Source organism: Xiphophorus couchianus, chromosome 5 (genome assembly GCF_001444195.1).
Source record: "Xiphophorus couchianus chromosome 5, X_couchianus-1.0, whole genome shotgun sequence".
Taxonomy (NCBI): Eukaryota; Metazoa; Chordata; class Actinopteri; order Cyprinodontiformes; family Poeciliidae; genus Xiphophorus; species Xiphophorus couchianus.
In genome coordinates, this window is record NC_040232.1 from 12,712,805 (window position 1) to 12,733,009 (window position 20,205).

A 20,205-nucleotide genomic window follows, 5' to 3' on the forward strand; every position below is an offset into this window, starting at 1 on the left:
GTCTGATTTCCCCGAATGAACAGATCTAATTGTGTTCAGTACAAAACGCTCTATTCACTTTATCGCTGCTGATGACTTTTGGGATTTAGTGCAACAATAACTGTTTTAATAGAATCCAGTGAGTCAGACATTTATAGATAGAATATGATGGTGGTTTCGCCCAAGAAAATTTCAAAATAGCAAGGAGGTTTAATTGTAAGAGATTTATTTCAAAGATAATGCAATATTTTATTTCAAATCGTTTAAAATAATTTAAAAAAAACCTTCAGCTTTGTTGGGAAATGTTAATATTGTAAGAAATAAGGCCAAATCTACACGTAGCCCTTACATTCAGATTGGTCTCATTTTAAATAGTTTAAAGTAACTGCTGTACAAAATGTTACCAAGTGATTTTCCATTGCCCCCAACTATGCAACATTTCTGACAGTGCATACTTTTCGCACAGAGATCACAATTTATCCAATACATGCTTCACATTATGATACAGCCTATCACAAGCAACAGGAGCTCGCACAGGAACACATGGTATACATTTAATGTTAGTTTTCTTTGTACTGCAGATAATGCGACACATTTACAAGTCTATACAGTATCACTAAGGAGTTCTAATTGCTGTTTCAGAGACAATACTTTGGACACAGATGTGATTTTAGTGTAAGAAATTAACCTAAAAACAGATGTGACTCATATCCATTAATGTGGGTCACCTCCTTTCTTCTGAGTTTCCAGATGTATAGCAGTTTTTTGTCTTTTGCACTCTCTACTTCTATCTCAGGCCCCAGTAGCTGCTTAACCCTTCATTTCACAGCTCTACTATAATTGCTCCTCATAAGTGTGTTGCGTGTGTGACATGTTGCCGATACTTCACTGCGGCCCTTGTAGGAGTCTCAAAGGCATTTGACAGTTCAGTGCTACTTCATGTAGAGACACTTGGTGCTACGATAGAACTCACCGTGGCAATATTTAACATGGAAATGTTTGTTTTTTCACCCTCCCTCATATCTTTGTCACCTGTGAATGTTGTAGTCCACCCATACTTTGTGTGGTTTCTACTGGTGAACAGGCTAACACCTAACATTTGGGTATTCCTTTCAACAACAGGAGGAAGTTAACTTTTCTTTGGAAAGACTTGGATGTTTAGTAGTGTATGTTTTTGGACAACATGAGGTACTCCATACTGAAGGGATTCCTGGTGGTTTTGCTAACACAACACAGCACATCTGAAGGTAGGCTGATATAAAACATGCTCTGATACAATGACCATGTAATTGTAATCTGTGGTGACTGCACAGGGATTTGTAGTCTTAATGAGGGAAAGGATAAGTGAGATTATGTCTTTTGAAAGGAGGAAATACAATTTTTTTCTCAATTAAAGAGAACACCTAAAGAACTGCAGGCCTCCCTTGCCTCAGTTTAGGTTATGGCTTAAGCTTCAACAATAAGAAAGAGACTGAGCTAATATGAAAAATCTTAAGGCCAAAACCACTGCTGTGCAAAAAGAACACAAAGTTCTACCTCACAGTATTAGAAAGTATTCTGTGGACTTGTGAGACAAAATGTCACCTTTTGGAAGGTATTGGTTCCTTTAAGTCTGCTATAAAACCAACACTTTCAAGGAACTTCATACAGTGAGACACATGGTAAAAGTAGTGTGATTTTCTGAGGCAGCATTGCTGCATCAGAACAATGAGCGATTTCTGAAATAATTTTAAAAGCGTATTTTAGATTTTCTCAAGTTACATTTGTCTAAGATAAAAAATTGTTTGATTTGGACAAGTGCTGGAAATCTCTCAGAAGATAAAAATGGTAAAACTGCAGTTCCACCAATCCATAAATTTGTTTATCATAACTTCATCAATAACTTCATAAATACAGAGCACCACAAACTATAGATTTTACTTATCCAAAATACATAAAATGCTTGGCTATATATTTTCAGGCATGTCTGCCCCCATTCAGTTCCCAACTGAGGCTGCCTACCAAGATGGTCAGACCTTTCCCCAGGAACCAGAACTGCCCATTGCAGAAATTGTGCCATTAGTGTCCACTTCCAGCTTGAAGGACGTTCAGCAGACAATGCAAGAAGTCTCAGAGCAAGTGGAGGGCCGTGGAGCAGAAGAAGTGTTAAAAGAACTGCTTGAGAGGGTGGTAGAGGCAGCTCTGGGTCAGGTGGAAGCAGCTATTCAAGCAAAAGATATAGCTGTGGAAAAGGAAGGGGTAGAAGAAGATGCTCAGGGAGAGAGTGAAGCTGAGGAAGAATCTGAAACATTGAAACCCATCCAAGAGGGGACAAATATGACTCTTGAGATAGGAGATAATGGTTTTGAGAAGAGTGAGGTAGAAGCAAGGGTGGATACATTTATAAATGTAGCTGGAGGGGGTAAAGAAGTTGTCAAGGAAGAAGGGGAAAAAGTAGCTGGATCTGTTGAAGAGACGACAGACAGAGCAGCAGTGAGTTTGGAGGTTACTGGTGAGTCATTATTGGAAACTATATTAACTCAAGAGGATGTGGATGGAGAGGAGACAGAAGGGGATTTAGAGGCAGGGAAGAAGGACAGCAAGGAGCAGGTTGTGTTGATAGTTCTAAAGAATGCCACTGAAAGAGAAACACAGGATGGAGAGGAAACACCAGCTACTGTGGAGGTGGCAGTGGGCGTACAGCCAGAGCAGGAAAAAGAGGAAGAATCTAAAGCTGGCCTTGGAGTGGCTGATGAAGAACAGATAGAGAATAGCAGGAGAAAGGAAGCAGCTCTGCTTGTGATAAGTCAAACAGACCACACAGATGGAGAGAAAGCATTACCTCATCCTAATGATCATGTAATACAAATAAAACCCATCTTTGGAGAACTGATAAAAGAGGAGAGAGCAGCCAGGAGAGAGGAGAACATGGATGGACTAGAAAAACTTGATGACAATGGCTTAGTGGAGATAGAGAAGACAGAAAAGGCAGAAGCAGAAGGTAAAGATGTAAGGACAGTAACAATACAGGCAAAATATAGTGAGGTTATAATCAAGGAAGGATCAGTGGCACTGGTGGTTGACGGAGGTGACAATGCTGGAGAGGAGGAGCAAATTGCTTTGGAGGATTCAGAGGATCAAGGTGAGATATGTGTAGCTGCCATGAAGAAATTTGTAAAAGTGGAATCAAAGTCCAACAAGAAATCTAAAATATTTAGACATGTTTTAAACTGACCAAACGTGTTTACTTTAATTTGTATTGCATTTTTTGAATTGGTATCTGGTACATTCATAATGTAAACATGAAAGCCATTTTTCATTTTTCCTTCCACTTTGTAATTATGAGCTACTTTTTTTACACCATCACATAAAAGCTTGGGTATGACCTCTTTTACAAGACACTGTAGTTCCATCCTATTAGCAAAATGTTTGCCTTTTGGCGTAATGTTTTGTGTGTTATATTACACATCTCTCGTTTAGCAGCATTGGTGATCCCTGGTCCACAATCTGAAGAGAGTAAGAAAGACTTCACAGAAAAGAGACCTGAAAACCAGCCCTCTACCCCAAACCCATCATTTGGTGCTGGTACAACTGAAGATAATACTCTCATTGAGGTGAACTCTAACCATCAGAGGAGGACAATCACCTCAAATCCTGGATTTTTGCCACACAACCATGGCAGGATCCAACCCACACTAGATAAGTTTGAGAACAATGTTTTTGAATGAAAAACAGATTCAATTTATTAGGTTTTCAGGAGACCTGTTACTGTATTTTTACGTTATAGCCACAAGTTTATATAGAGATTAATCAGATTTGCTCGAACACGGTTAGTGATATACCCCGGAAAATGGATCAAAATGTGCATAAAAACAAGTGCTACTTTAATATTGTGCATGTATGTGAAATCAGGTTATTGCATCTTTTTTTGTTTTCAAATGTCCCTCAAACAAATTGGTATAGGACGTGTGTCATTTAGAAGTTTAAAAAATGATTTTGGAAGGATTTTTCACAAGCTTTGTATTCTTTTAAGATTCATTGCATTATAAAAAAAATAAATTCATTCATTATCAACTAAACCAGCCAAATGTCAGCTTTTCAAACCGTCAGCTGACCAAATATCACGCTTTGACCTATGAACCTGTGGCTCCAAGACACAACCAGCTGTGTGCTTCTCAGCTGATTACATCTAGGGAATTTTGTGGCTGGCATGCTCAGGATTCTGCTCTGAGCATCACATAAAAGACGAAACAAGAGCTTTGCTGCATAATGAAGGAAGCAGTTTTGGATCAGTAACAGACTAAAGATGTTGAAAGAAAGAAAGTGGAAAAGGTGAAATGTTTGGTTAGCAACATGTAAAAGAAAATGGCAATCTTGAATTTAAATGAATATTGAACAGCAGCTATCACAAAACAGGTTCTTGTGAAGTGACATAATCTGAACATTTACAGTAAAGTTATTATAAAATTACTTTACTATAATTAGTGTCAACAAACTGCAAAAGGGCAACACGTTATTTGACGGGGTGTGCATAAGACTGACATAACACTGTCATAAAAATGACATAACGTCTGTCAAGAACATGAAGGAATCTTTATGAATGTCTATAACAGTTGTCATGAAGCGTCATTCGGTAAGTAATGCAACTTTTAATGGAAACTTGCTTTAAAAGTTGCTTTAAAAGTACATTAAAAGTGCCAACTTTGCATGATTTTGTAAATAATGACAATTTAATGTAAAGTTGGTTCTTTTAATGGACTTTCAATTCAACTTTTAGAGCAACTTTGCATTAAAAGTTCCATTACTTACCAAATGACACTTCATGACAATGGTCATAGACATTCATAAAGACTCCTTCATGTTCATGACAGATGTTATTGTCATTTTTATGACAGTGTCATGTCAGTCTTATGCACACCCTGTCAAATAAAGTGTTACCTTAAAAAGCGTTGTACAAGTTCTATTTTGGGTAAGGGAATGATCTCAGCATGAAAAAAAAAGCTGTTTATACATGCTATGATGCAAGATAGTATGATGCAAATTAAGCTGTAATACAGAAACAGTAAGAACTGTGACAAGAGAAGCAGGTTTTCCAGAAAAAAAAATTAAGATTCATATTTTTCTACTCTAAATGCTCAATGTGGAGGGTAGAAAATGTATGCGAAAGCACATAAATGCTCTGCAGTAAGGGAAACTCAGTAAAAAGCAATAAAACAAATTTGTGGTATTAATGTTAACACTGTGCACAATGATTTATTTTAATATAATGGGCACTGCATAATGTAAACATTTACGTCTTAACCTAAATGTTAGAGGCAGCAGTGCTGCTCAACCAAAGAGATCGCAATTAGAGTCCGATGGGTCTTCAGTTGATGTTTAAAAACCAAAATGATTTAAGATAATTATTGACATTGCTGCTGATCTATTGGAGTATTTGATGTGGCTTTTAAGGTGTCAGTATGGATCGAACTATAAAAAGAGCAAAAAAGGCAACAGAAAATCTCGAAATTATACTTTTTGACAACTATTTATGAGACATCATAAATTACAATCCATCCAGTAAAATATTAATGATCAAAGAATGCTAAATGTTTCATTATTTCCACAGTTGCTTCTTCCTGTATTCCGCTATTACTCTGCATTTTGTATTTAGCATAGTCTTGGCAGTCAAAGGTGGGTTTACCTGGAACAACCTTCTCCGACGTTGACTGATGCATAACCCTCAGGCAGCACAGCTGAATTTACAATCTCATTGCTCCAGAATAGGCAGGCTGTAGCAGTAAGCATGGCACATGTAAATACATGCAAAGTAGCTGTCCAAGTGGTAAGAAAATATCAACTCACTCATTGTATCTAAACCTCAAAACATTGCTTCATCTAATACAAATGAAGCATAAGATCAGGATTATTACTGAAAAATTACAAAAGACAGTAATTTTTGTAATTACTGTTAAACCAGTTGAAGTGGTTTAATTGGCAACATTCAGTCAATTTCTGTTTTATTTTGATTATTCTTTTTTTTTTTCTTTTACATACGACTTGTGCAGAATTTCTGCAAACATGCTGAACCTTCCTGAAATTGCACTAGACCTGATGATGTTAAGTAGTTAAGAGGTGCGTGTTCAAAATACATTCATCCAATTCTGAAACTATTTTGCCTAGGACAGCCTCACCTGCAATTATAATGTCAAGTTCCATCCATCCATCCATCTTCTTCCGCTTATCCGAGGTCGGGTCGCGGGGGTAGCAGCTTCAGAAGGGAGGCCCAGACTTCCCTCTCCCCAGCCACTTCTTCCAGCTCCTCCGGGGGAATCCCGAGGCGTTCCCAGGCCAGCCGAGAGACATAGTCCCTCCAGCGTGTCCTGGGTCTTCCCCGGGGCCTCCTCCCGGTGGGACGTGCCCGGAACACCTCACCAGGGAGGCGTCCAGGAGGCATCCTGACCAGATGCCCAAGCCACCTCAACTGGCTCCTCTCGATGTGAAGGAGCAGCGGCTCTACTCTGAGTCCCTCCCGGATGACTGAGCTTCTCACCCTATCTCTAAGGGAGAGCCCAGCCACCCTACGGAGAAAACCCATTTCGGCCGCTTGTATCCGCGATCTCGTTCTTTCGGTCATGACCCAAAGCTCATGACCATAGATGAGGGTGGGAACGTAGATCGACCGGTAAATCGAGAGCTTCGCTTTTTGGCTCAGCTCTCTCTTCACCACGACGGACCGGTACAGCGCCCGCTTGACAGCAGACGCTGCGCCAATCCGCCTGTCGATCTCCCGCTCCCTTCTTCCCCCATTCGTGAACAAGATCCCGAGATACTTAAACTCCTCCACTTGGGGCAGGACACCCCCCCTGACCCGGAGAAGGCACTCTACCCTTTTCCGGCTCAAGACCATGGCCTCGGATTTGGAGGCACTGATCCCCATCCCGGCCGCTTCACACTCGGCTGCGAACCGATCCAGCGAGAGCTGCAGATCACGATCTGATGAAGCCAAAAGGACCACATCGTCTGCGAAAAGCAGAGATGAGATCCTGAGGCCACCAAATCGGATCCCCTCAACACCTTGGCTGCGCCTAGAAATTCTGTCCATGAAAGTGATGAACAGAATCGGTGACAAAGGGCAGCCCTGGCGGAGTCCAACTCTCACCGGAAACGAGCCCGACTTACTGCCGGCAATGCGGACCAGACTCTGACACCGGTCATACAGGGACCTGACAGCCCGTATCAAAGGGCCCGGTACCCCATACTCCCGGAGAACCCCCCACAGGGCTCCCCAAGGGACACGGTCGAACGCCTTCTCCAAGTCCACAAAACACATGTAGACTGGTTGGGCGAACTCCCATGCACCCTCCAGGACCCTGCTGAGGGTGTAGAGCTGGTCCAGTGTTCCACGACCAGGACGAATGGATGCCATTATCTCCCAGTGTGTCTCATTTGAGCTGTGTGTCTCCATCTGCTGTGCAAGCCATTAAATCAACAGCCCTTCCTATGACAATATTAGCATTTCCTCTCAGCAGGATATTAAACAGCAGTCCAACAGCCTTCATAAAAAAGGGGAGAAAATACTAATTTGTCTCCATTAGTTGTTTCTGTCACCCCAACATTTGTTCAAAAACGTTTTTGTTTTTATCTTTAAAAAAAATCCTGATCTATATCTTATAAAAAAATTTGTCTTCTAAAAGACATACAGTATAATGCACTCACATTCAGCTGTTTTTACCTGAAAATTTCCTTACTTTTTTACTTTTTAAAGAAAAGTATTTCCATGCACGTGTTCAATCTCTCCCAACTCTCCTTTTTGCCAGGATAACCAGACTCGACCCATCTGATGCGGCTTCAGCCTTGGCCATAGAAAGGGAAAAGCAAAAAGATGAAGATGTAGTAGCCATGTCAAACCGCTCACCAAGCTCCACAGAGATGCTGCCCAATCCAGGACCAGGATCAGACTCTTTACAAGACATCAGGACTTCCATATAAGACACCCATCTCTTTTCTTTTGCTCCAACTGAATAAAAACCAACGAGCCATTTTCTACCCAACTGCTTTCCAAACAGCGTAAATCCATCATTTGGGTTCAACAAATAATCCATCATTATATTGATTCCTGATTTTGATAACTGTAATATATCTGTGTGTGCATGGAAACTAAAGACATTGTAACAAATTTGGGTGAACAGAAAAACGATGCTTTTATGTGCCACAATCTATATACATTGAAGTTTGTACATGCAAAAGAACGATGACTGACAAAATATCCAGAAAGTAGGTTGATATCTATAATGTTTTGCTTTGAATTACAAATAAATGTTTTTAATACTGTAATGTTAAATGATGCTACCAAAACATAAATGGTATCTCACTAAGATTAAAAAAAATAACATCTACACATATTTTGATACTTTGTTGAATTCATATTCTACACGGTATTATTGAGATGATAAGATTTTATTGAGTCCAGCCCTTCAGGCTTTCCCTTAGAGGGGATTTTGTACACATGTACTACCAAGAATTTACTCCCAATCATAAAGAGTCATTGTTTTTGCTTTTCTGATAGAAAAAGAAAACAAAGGATTGTTGTGTGCACAGCTTCACTAGGAATTCTGTCTCACTGCATTTTTCTGCGAGTGATCACACACAGTGCGATCTTTGGAGCTATGATCACAAGGCGTGCGAACAAATGTTGGAAAAAAAAGTATCTCTACTGTTTAGATATCCTCAAGTGTTGTGTGCGACCTGCCTTGTAAAACACTGCACTCGTGGATGTGTGTGAGCAGGCTGGCTCCAGCTCTACAAAAGTCCGGTCATGTGTCCAAAGCTATTTAAGATGAATCAGAGAAATGGGCTGATTCTTTGGGCGAAGGGTCACAATTTTGCAAACAGAGGAGCAGCATGCATCATCAGAGGTAGGGGTCCATGTTATGTTATCTGCTTTTTCTAAAGTACTATAATCAACTAAAGATCTTACCTTTTAATAAAAGAATGACCGCTTCAACACCTTGGCAATCATTAGGAGACTATGCTGTATGGAGATTAGAGACTATCAAGATATGAAGATGTAAACCATCACCATTTTGTTTTCATTGGTAATTTCCTTGAGATCTTATTATCTCCATTTTCTGCTCCAAAGTCATTAGTCACTCCATTCATTCCTAATCTATAAGCTTCAAAAGACAAGCAAATCCAACTACAAAAAGAAAGGGAGGAAATCATCTCTCATGAGCTACTGTTGAAAGCGTTTGAGCTTGTTACGTTGGAAGGCTAATGGGATTGTGAATTATGAATAATGACTTTCACTGCCTGCTGGGGCGTCTATGAAGTTAAGGTTTGATGATTATGTTGAGTCAACTGGCTTCAACAAAAGAATGCATACCCACTGTGTTATTGTGGAGCTTATGTGGAGTGTGTGTCAGTTTAGTGTTGAATAGCTTTTTTGCTTCGGGTAGTATTGCTTCAGATCTGTGACGAAATTTTTTAAAAGGTATAAAGCATCATAATCTTAGTATTTAAAATGTCTGAACTAACTTTGTCTTTTCTTTCTAATCTGTCGCAAATTGAACTGGAATGTGTTAGCGTGTGGATTGTGGGTCCACTCGTGGTGACCTTGTGTGCCAGCCTCGCTTGGGCCCAGTTCCCTCGAGAGTGCATCACTCCCGAGGGGCTTCGGAGCGGCCAGTGTTGTCCATCCCCTACAGGCGTAGCAGGGGATGAGTGTGGCTCCAGCACAGCAAGAGGGCAATGTGTGACAATTGCTGCTGATAGTCGTCGCCACGGGCCACAGTACCCGTATGCAGGTCGTGATGACAGGGAGAGGTGGCCTCTGAGATTCTTCAACCGCACCTGCCAGTGTAATGGCAACTTCAGCGGCTACAACTGTGGACGCTGCAAGCATGGTTTGACTGGGCCAAACTGTGATCAGAGGATCTCTGTAGGTAAGAAAATCGATTCTGTCTAGTCTTTAAAATTCAAGACAATGCAGTGGGTCCTGGTACGCCCTTTAGAACTTCACAAGTCAATCACATCAGCTTCTGAGATTAAGAGAGCATTTTATCAACTGAAGATAAAGAATACAAATGGTAAATGTTATTAACATTTACTTTTCTCTCTCCCCGTCTCTCTCTCTCTCTGTCCTGCCAACCTGACTCTAGTGAGGAGGAATGTCATGCAGATGAGCACAGCTGAGAAGCAGGCTTTTGTAAATGCCTTAGACCAAGCTAAAAAGACAGTTCATCCTGACCTGGTCATCTGCACAAGAAGGTAAGTCATAGTTTTATAACATTATGAGTTTAGTCACACGTACAAGATTTCAAAGGAGAAAAAATATTTGGATTTCCATAAAAGAACAGAAAAGGGAAGAAATTCAAATGTTGCTGGAAGGCAAACAATTAAATAGCCGAACCCCCAGATTAGCTCTACAACTATACATTAGCAGATATTAAATGTCTGCACTTTTACAAGAGGCCGTCGTTTAAATGTGACTCTGTAATCCTAACCAAGTTCTGGTTCAAATGAAATTATTAGAATGCCGCCAGCTGTATCAATTAGCCTGATGAGCAGATCATCTGTATGGAAAATTCCCAAACAGCCACACATAACCTTTGAAATCTCAGGAATGTATTGTGTTTTATTTTGTAAAAGGACTGCTTCTCACTAAATCGAAAAGTTTGTTCAAGTCCTAGCACACCGACTCTAGTGAGGAGGAATGTGAGGAATAACTATTATTACCTGATGAGTTCAAGGTAATACAGTCGACAGCTTTAGCTAGCATAGATTAAGTTATTGTTTGGCTGAGAAAACAGCAATAAAAGTAAAAATGAAAGCAAAAACCTTTTTAAATTTCTTGTGGGTACCAAAGTGTCCTTGTCTTCCTGTGAAAAAGTTCAGACATGGCTATAAAGGTAGAAATAATCATCTGATGCTTCATGAACTTTAATGAACTGTGTTCTTCGTATCTCAGGTACCAGGAAGTGTTTGGACCCGATGGCAACAGCACGCAGTTTCAGAATATCACCATTTACAACTATTTTGTTTGGAGCCACTACTACTCTGTCAGTAAGACGTACCTTGGACCGGGCCAGGCTAGTTTTGGAGGTGTGGATTTCTCACATGAAGGTCCAGGTTTTGTCACCTGGCATCGATTTCATCTGCTGCAACTGGAGAGAGACATGCAGGTAAGAAGGAGAAAGTGGGGATGTTAGGGTGTGTGCAGAGGTTGATATTGCAGTGTGGCTTGACACACTGATTTTACAAATGGCTGATTTTAGCCATTTGTAAATGATAACATAAGATCTCAGAACATTATTCAGAAGAAGTCTTTCTAGGCTTCCCACCACCAGCAGATTCAATCTAAAGATTAGATTACGATATAAGTGGTATACCTGCTAGCATGCTATAATATGCTAGCTGGTGTAGCTTGTACAGCAGTTAGCATATCCTTCTATGCTAGCTGGTATAATGGTATAGCTTAGAGGTGTGCCGATCGATTGGCCACCGATTTCCTTGAAAACATGTATGATAGGTGATCGCCGATCACTGTCTCTTGTTGCCGATCACGTTTATCTCACTTCGCACCCTGCGTGCAGCTTATTTCCTCTTTCCTTCACATGGCCAAGCGCGCGGGAACCAATCCTGTCGTGTGGAACTTGAACGCTCTCTCAGTGAATGGGGACGTTTGAGTGTCGCTGCACCAAACAGAAAGGGGCGGGGACGGACCGCTGTCAGTCTCATACCTTATTTGGAAATGGGACCATTGCACTCCGGAAGTGAAGGGGGCGCCATTTCCTATATTATCCGCGGCCTCCCGTTTTTATTTTCTTTTTAAATCTGTGATATAGCTTCATCTTTAGAAAGGAGTTTCACTCTTAGCATGTATTTGAACTCTTTTATTTACTTCAGCGCAGCTCACAGTTCTTAGCAAATTCCGTAGCTTTCTGTGTACTTCTAAATCTGCTTCTTAGAATCATCTTTTTGGGCCTGCTACTGCCTCTAGTGGCGTGGGGTTGGTAAACTAATATAATTACGTCACTAAACGAGAATTCACGGTCTTTATTATTTACTAATAACTTCGCCATTACTGGCAACTTAAAAGATAAATGATCTTCTAAAACACCATATTTTTTCCATTTTCTTCAGGATCTAGAACTAATTAGGTAACATAAACAATACCTTCATACATTATAAATAATATCTCCATATCTCCATCAATTATAGGAGGAACAAAAGAAATAAGACATGAAAAACAACATGATCAACTATAATAAGAATACCATTTACCATGTATACATAAGAAATTTAATTGAGCAAAAGTCAGTAACGAACAAATTAATTAGGTTCACAGACGGATAACCAGGGTTATTAAGCAGAAACAAGGAATAATTCACATTTTTATTTTTACTGTGCCATGTATATTATTCTGATACTTTTTGTTGGTAGAGTCTTATATAAAGGAAAAATTATGGTTAAACTAATGAGTCTTTCTTCAGTCAAGGTGAGTCAAGGTGAAATTTTTTCTTCGACTCTAAGACGACAAAATAAAACTCATTCGTAGAATCACAATATCAATAATTTGTGCATCGAGTAAAACACTTAGCATGCTATAGGTAAATGTTATCATTTAATTTGGCTAAGAATAATTATTGCACTGTCAATAAATCACTTCTAATAGATGTTCTATAGTTACCAGAGGAACACAATAATGCCTTCATGAGCTCAAACTATTACCTACTATTTTACCTGCCATAGAAAGTATTCTTAAAAGACTGTCTGTTAGTCTGCAGTTCATGTGACCAAACCAGTTGAAAAGATGAAAAGTTAAAACACTGAACAGTTAAAACTTGAGATAAAACTCTACCTAACTAGAGGTTGTACACAAACTCTAGTTCGGTAGCCACAAGATCACTGGGTCTTCTTAAAAGATAGAGTCCCTGAAAACATTTCTTAAAAATATAGACAGTGTTTTCAGCAAAATTGAGCTAACTGTCCAGGAATGACCCAAGGTATTTAAAATGTACCACAGTTTCAACAGGTTGGCCATCAAGTGAAACTAGAATCACTTTCAGGTCTTGTTTATGTCATTTAATTAGTTCTACTTCCTAAAGGAAATGAAAATGTATGGTGTTTTGTGAGGGACTTTATCTTTTACGGTTCCAGTAATGCCAGATTTAATAATAAATAATAAAGACTTTGTGGTATTCTGATTTAGTAATGCAATTATATTAGTTGTGTTACCACCCCCACGCCACTAGAGGCAGTAGCAGGCCCGAATAGATGCAACTAAGGAGCAGATTTAGAAGTACACAGAAAGCTACAGAATTTGTTAAGAACTGTGAGCTGCGCTGAAGTAAATAAAAGAGAGAAGTTCAAATACATGCTAAGAGTGGAACTCTTTCCTAAAGGTGAAGATATATCACAGATTTCAAAAGAAAATAAAAACGGGAGACCGCGCATAATATAGGCAATACCACCCCCTTAACTTCCGGAGTGCAATGGTCCCATTTCCAAATAAGGTATGAGACTGACAGCGGTCCGTCCCCGCCCCTTTCTGGTTGCTGCAGCGATGTCCTCGAAAATTACCTCGAGGCGGGGATGAAGCACGTCAAAATGCATCAACACAACGAATCTAATATGGCATTTATAAAACAAGCACTTGACGGAGTTTGGCTATATCTAGGCTCACTGCAGTCAAAAAACGACATCCGCAACGGCCAGATAACAGGTAAAGCAGCGCTCAACTACCAACACTCACCAGGATTAGCATGACTGTCAGAAAGCTAAACAAATAACCCGAAAAATAATTCAAGTCGAAGGGCTGGCGGTGTAAGACGCTGGTTCTGCTGTCGGTACTGGTAGTAATATTTCACAGACGGAGCGCCGCTCAATCTCCACCAGACCGTGAATTCTCACACCGAATGTCAGCTTAAAGCTGCAGCATGTAACTTACAAAAAAAAAAAAAAAAAAAGATTTTAGATATGTATTAAAATCTATCTATTATGTCTAAATAATAGATTATAAATGAGGTGAATTTATTGACAGATAATTTTCCATTTTTCCAGATAACAGATAACATAGTATTATTTATACCTAAACCGAAAAATAAACAGCCATTACAGGCGATCGGCAAAGATCGGCAGAGATCGGCTTCATGGATGATCGGAATCGGCAGCAAAAAACTTGATCGGAGCATCCCTAGTACGGGCTAGTGTTACAAAAACACCTGCTTCCCTGGTGTTTTTGTATACCAAAAGAAGGGAGACCTTTAACTTGACATTAACCCCCCACCCCTCCCAAAAAAAAGCCACCATTTTTGAATCCAATGCATTCGGTGACAAAGGCTGAAAGGTCAAAAAAGACAAAACAAAGCAAAAATGCTTCTGATATTAGCTGAAATTTTCCCACCTTTGTATTGTTACAAAACTTGAGAGTTCTTGGTTTGTGGTAAAAAATAGTTTCAACATCTCTATTTAATTATATAATTTTTAAATATCTTGTTTTCCACTTAACAACACAGTAGTAAAGAGTGTTGTTCTCATCATAATGTAGTAGTGCTATGTAATGGTGCACTAACCAGTTTGGATTTTTTTTCTGACTGGTTGGTCATTAGTGAAGGCCATAAACATCAATCAACTTCTCATGACTATCCTTAAAAATAATGCAATAAGATATATTCAACAAAAAATGTATTATACGTATTAGTATTAATCATTTAATCCACCCATCCATAATTTTGCCCTCATGTCAACTGAGCAGGATATGCTGGGTGATCCCACCTTTGCTCTGCCATACTGGAACTTTGCTATCGGCGGCAGCGAATGTGACATCTGCACTGACGACCTGCTGGGAGCGAGGAGTGCCTTCGACATGAACTCCATAAGCCCCAACTCCGTGTTCTCTCAGTGGAGAGTCATCTGCGAGAGCGTGGAGGACTACGACGCGCTGGGCACCGTCTGCAACAGTAAAAAGCCAGTTACACCGCACAAACACTCGCCTTCAGGCGAGCGGTGCTGCTGATGTACAACATCGTCTCAGCTGCATCCAAAAAAGAGGGCAAAAAGCTTGTAAAGAGAGCATGTAGAACATAAGCTGCTATAAATAATACCTCACAGCTGTTGTGCTAAATTCAGTACTGCTGGCTATTAACAGTTTGTTTGAAACTACTCTGGTTGTCAGAGTTTGCCTTCTGGGCTGCACTAGAGCACACAGAGTTTGGAATATTTCCCCACTAGAGGACAATGGCGCTTCCTGTAATTTTCTTGTTTTCACAATAGGTCACACGATTTTGGAATAGAATAAAAGACTTTTGTGACTTGATATGTTAAAGCTACATGAGCTGCTAAAAGTGATTGAATGTATTGGGATCAGCTCTCATTCCAGGAGATTAGTCACTTTCTTTGCTTTTTTAAAAGTTTTCTTTTTGTATGGAATTGAGTCACATCTCATTTTGTCAAAACACATAAGGGGGTGGGGGTGACTGAAGTAGTTAAAAATACAAGTGATCGACATATGAGTGTTCATTCTTTTCCATGGAGAGTCTTGACAGGTCTGGTAATTCCCGCACTAACAAGCAACTGCTCCTTAAATGGGTTGGGGGGGCAGGGGGGGCGGCAATGGGGTTGCCTCATTTGTGCATCTGCTTGTTGAAGACAGGAATCTAGCAAGTCTACAGTTCTTTTGATCTCAGGGAATAATCTTCAAACACACATAACCCATTTATGTAGCCCCCCTGCTCGCATGTAGGAGAGAAAAGAAAGACGCAGATCACGAGTGCAGGAGAGAAAAGAAAGAAGAAAACTTCGGTTCTAAAGCCCCCACACACTACTGTTGAGTTCGATTCAAATAAATTTATCTGCCATCCTGTCATGCCTAAGACTGATCTTACTGCTGCAATGTACCACATAGAAGTAGACAGTAAATCATATCCAGCTGTGCTCCTAAGTTTACACACCCTGGTAGAATACTAGATTTGTTTTGCCATTTTTCAGAGTTCATACAAAAACTTTTTGACTACTCACATTGAGCATTCAGGTGAAACTATTCAGTGTTAAACAGTTGTATTTGGTCTTCCTAAAATCTCGAGTACAACTGCCAAAGTGATCTAGATCATAACCTTGAATTTGTTCCATTACGATCTACTTACAAGTTAACACACACACACACACAAGTTTAAATACACCCCTCACCTGTTTTGTTTGATTAGATTGGTGCAGGACAAAAAAAGTCAGTGAGTTTTTGGGTTCTCTATAGATCACCTGGCGTTGTATTGATATTGTTGATTTCAAGTAATGGGAAAAGTAAAGCGGCTATTAAGTAAACGGGGGGAAAAAAGAGGGGTTTTTTTAATGCCGAATGCCTTTCCAGAAGAAAGCCTTCACTGTGACAAAAAGACCAATAAGCTTCACAACCTGTGGTGTAAAGTAATTTTGGGTTATGAAAACAAAAATCTTTATGGCCAATGAAGCGTTCACTGATCACCACATCTACTGTGAAACAGAGGTGAATCTCTAATGTTTCAGGAATGTGAAACAAAGAGAACTTTTATCAAATCTTGAAGTTTTCAGCCTGGCAATAATGCAAAAGCAAAATGTCTGATCAAAAAAAGTTGGAGGAATGGCCATCTCAATCTGCTAACATTGCAATCATTGAACTACTTTGAGATTTCAAAAGACAGCCAAAGAATTTGCAAGAACTTGGGGCTTTTGCCAAGAACATTGGGAAGGTATGACCTCTGAGAAAGTGCTTTATGCACAGCTACTGTACATCAGTGATGCTGTCCATCTATGTCCCTTAGATGCAGGTGACTTTGGTAATTTCTGTTCTTATGAATAAAAAACAGCAAACAGAATAACTTGACGATAAATATCCCCCCAGCCACTAACCTTCATTGAAAGAAATCTTCTTGTATGATAATTCGTGAACTAGCCCAAAAATATCCACAAAAGCAGAAATTCTGTCAGAGTATAAAAATTTAAAGACATAACTATATAACTGGAATTTATTTTTGCTTGATTCAAGCAACCTTGTCTCTGTCCTTGTGTGTTATCTTTATCCTGAAGGTACTGAGAGCAGTCCAATCAGGAGGAACCCAGCAGGCAACGTGGCGCGACCCATGGTGCAGAGGTTGCCGGAGCCCCAGGATGTGCTGGACTGTCTGGAGCTTAATACTTTCGACACTCCACCTTACTACTCCACCTCTTCTGAGAGCTTCAGGAACAGCATTGAAGGTATCCAGCCATCAGCTATTATTTACAACTAAAGCAGCATCGACATTACCTCATCAACAGAAAGAGAAAACTGCAGTTCAGTTGCACAGGAAATAAAGCTGAAGTTTACGTGTGAAAATATCGAGATGAAAACTCAAGCCAGAAACTCTCTCTCCTTCAATCCTCCACCCACATGCACATATGGTTAGCTCCAAGACAGCATTTGCTGTTCCTAATTTTGGTAAATCAGTGATTTCATTTCTTTTCTCTCTTTTGTTGTTCTGTTTTTAACTAGGCTACAGTGCCCCCCAGGGGATGTACGACCCCGTCATCCGCAGCCTCCACAATCTAGCTCACCTCTTTCTCAACGGGACAGGTGGACAGACTCACCTATCTCCTAATGATCCCATCTTTGTCTTGCTGCACACTTTCACCGATGCAGTGTTCGACGAGTGGCTCCGCAGGCATCAGCCAGGTACACTCAAGAGTCCAGGCTCATACGCTTGCAATTTCTTGGAAAAGTATTCATACCTCTAAAATATATTTCTCTTCTCACAAATATGATGTTCAATCTATATTCCTGGGTTGTTATGTGGTATTCTAACACGAAGCAGAGAATAATTATCAAGTGAAAGAAAAAAAAATATCTCTGGGTTTCAAAATTGTTCACAATGATAAAAAACAAAATGGTGCACGTTTATATTTAGCACTCTAATTCTGATATCCAATGCATTTAAGTGCCTACAGAAGTCACCTACTTGATAAATTGAGTTCACCTTTGTATTTTAATCCCAGCACAAATTCAGATGCTGTGTGAATTTGTTAGAAGTTTATTACTGAAAATATTCAAAGCTTTAGGCATTTCTCCGAGCATCATCAGAAAATCAAAAGAGTCTTGCACAACTGGAAACCTACAAAATCATGGCTGTCCACCTAATCTGACAAGCTGGTCAAGCAGAGAAATAATTAAAGAGGTAGATTTGATTACAATGGCAACTCTGGATGAGCTGCAGAGATTCACATCTCATGCACTGAAATTTGGTGACAGGAAAACTCTTAGTGATTCACTAAACAGATCCAACCTTTTTGGAAAGAGTAGCAAGAAGAAAATCTTATGAATTCACTTCAGCTGAAAGTGTCTCTGTGTTGTTCTGGGATGAACTGGCTGGTTGGACTGGTTGTCCAGGATATACATTATTGCTGTAATGTGACAAATGTGCTGAAGTTCAAACTATATGTGTACATTTGCAAAGCACAGTAAATTCAGCTGTGATGAAAGAAAGACGTGTAACAGCAGTGACCATCTGCCGGTAGGTGAAATAGTTTATCCAGAAGAAAACGCCCCAATTGGACACAACCGCAGGTTCAACATGGTTCCTTTTTGGCCTCCTGTCACCAATGCTGAGATGTTTGTCCCTGCCCCTGAAAACCTGGGATACTCGTATGAGGTCCAGTGGCCAGGTGAATAGCACATACACACTCATCCATTAAATCATTGTACCCAATGACCCAGTTTCACCTCACCTCCATTCCTTTCCTACACAGCTCGTCCCCTCACCCTGTCTGAGATCATCACGGTGGCCATTGTTGTGGCAGTGGTGGTTGTCGCTGCTGTGGGCGGGGTTGTCGCCTTTGCTGTGCGTGCTCGCTCCCACAGCTCGGCCGAAGTCCTGGAGCCACTGCTGGCAGAGACCTACAAGCGTTACTCAGAGGAGGACAGGAGGCTGGACAAGCCTCAGTCTGTTGTCTAAGTCCACTTCTGTCTGAAGAGGGCCTTCTGACGTTTTTTCATTTACCAATCTCTTCTAATAAAGCGGAGGTGGTTTTATACCCTGAACCTGTGCTTTCTGTCTGTGATCTACTACTAAATAGAACATAGCTACATTACTGATACACATCTGATAATTTACACACAATGTCACAGTTTCACACCTTTGCATCCTTTAACTCAATCTTAATCTCATATTCGGCTCACACTATGCCAGTTTATCTTAAAGTTTAATGGATCACACCATAAAGGCTGCTCTGATGTTTGTGTCCCCATTTCTGTCATTCTGTTGTTTACCCATTCTTGTCATTAAGTAAACAGGCAGGGCTGTGTGAACAGACCGCAGACTGATCTTAAGACAGCCCTTTTGCTGCACGTGCAAATTTATTTGTCTAAAGCCTGGGGCCATCTGGCAAATCGCACCACTTAATGTTAATCGTCCACCTAAAGAATGGTTAATTCAGAGAGATATGGAATGTCTTGATAACAGAACACACATCACCCTCATGTGGATATGAAGTGTTACTGCAATAGCTCACATTTGTCTAGATTTTCAAGGTGTGAAGGCTAAATTAGGGTAAATGAGTTTGTAGAAGATCTTGTGCATTCTTTTTCTACAGCGAGAGAAAACTTTTGAACATAATTCAACCAAACTACCTTTTATATTTGAATCACCCAAATTGCACAGTACATGGAAAAGAAAAATAATAATAAAACCTCATATTTAAGAGTGTTACATTTCAACATTTTGGTAAGTAATGTTTACAATGAACATTTCAGTTCATTGTAAAAGAATTCTGCAATATATTGCAGGCACTAGATTCAACTAAATGAACAGCCTCCTTCTCTCGTGTTGTGACCTCTCTATTTGCCAGTAAAAGCCAAGTGTTACGTCAGATTATCTGAAAATACAATAGCCTCGCAAGACATTTGAGCAGCTCCAAACAAATGTATGCAGCCCACAGAATTTCTATTCCCATGTGGCTTTTTTTAGGAGCCTAAAAGCCTGAGCACAGACTTTATGAACCCCTTAAGAGATGTCTCGCAGTGTAACCGTGGTGAAGAGGCATTTTTTATAACATGCTTTATATTGTTGCATTTAACAGACAGGAGAACATAAAATAATTGGAGTAAAGTAAAACTGCAAAAGGATTTTTCAGCACTTCTTTGCCTTGCAGAAGTTTAAGTCATGCAAGATAGATAAAGCATTGTCAAGTTGGATGAAAAGCATCTGTGAACATCTATTTTTAAGTAATGCAACAGATTCTCAACTGTATTTGGACCTGGCTTCT

General features: G+C 40.0%; 2 protein-coding genes across 2 annotated transcripts in view; one reads left to right on the forward strand and one right to left on the reverse strand.

The window, feature by feature from the left end:
• Positions 1-8,059, reverse strand: part of ptprdb (protein tyrosine phosphatase receptor type Db) — a 253,880-nt gene extending 245,821 nt beyond the window's left edge. The window contains exon 1 of the mRNA XM_028016147.1: positions 7,689-8,059. The gene's annotated coding sequence lies outside the window, so the exon portion shown is untranslated. The remainder of the gene's footprint in view (positions 1-7,688) is intronic.
• A 664-nt stretch (positions 8,060-8,723) lies between these two features.
• On the forward strand, positions 8,724-18,978 carry tyrp1b (tyrosinase-related protein 1b). The gene is made up of 9 exons (XM_028018475.1): positions 8,724-8,855; positions 9,523-9,881; positions 10,098-10,206; positions 10,907-11,120; positions 14,696-14,900; positions 16,999-17,166; positions 17,441-17,620; positions 18,460-18,606; positions 18,691-18,978. Exons 1-9 carry the CDS (start codon positions 8,842-8,844, stop codon positions 18,894-18,896), a joined length of 1,602 nt encoding a protein of 533 aa, XP_027874276.1. The 5' UTR covers positions 8,724-8,841; the 3' UTR covers positions 18,897-18,978.
• The last annotated feature ends 1,227 nt before the right edge of the window (positions 18,979-20,205 follow it).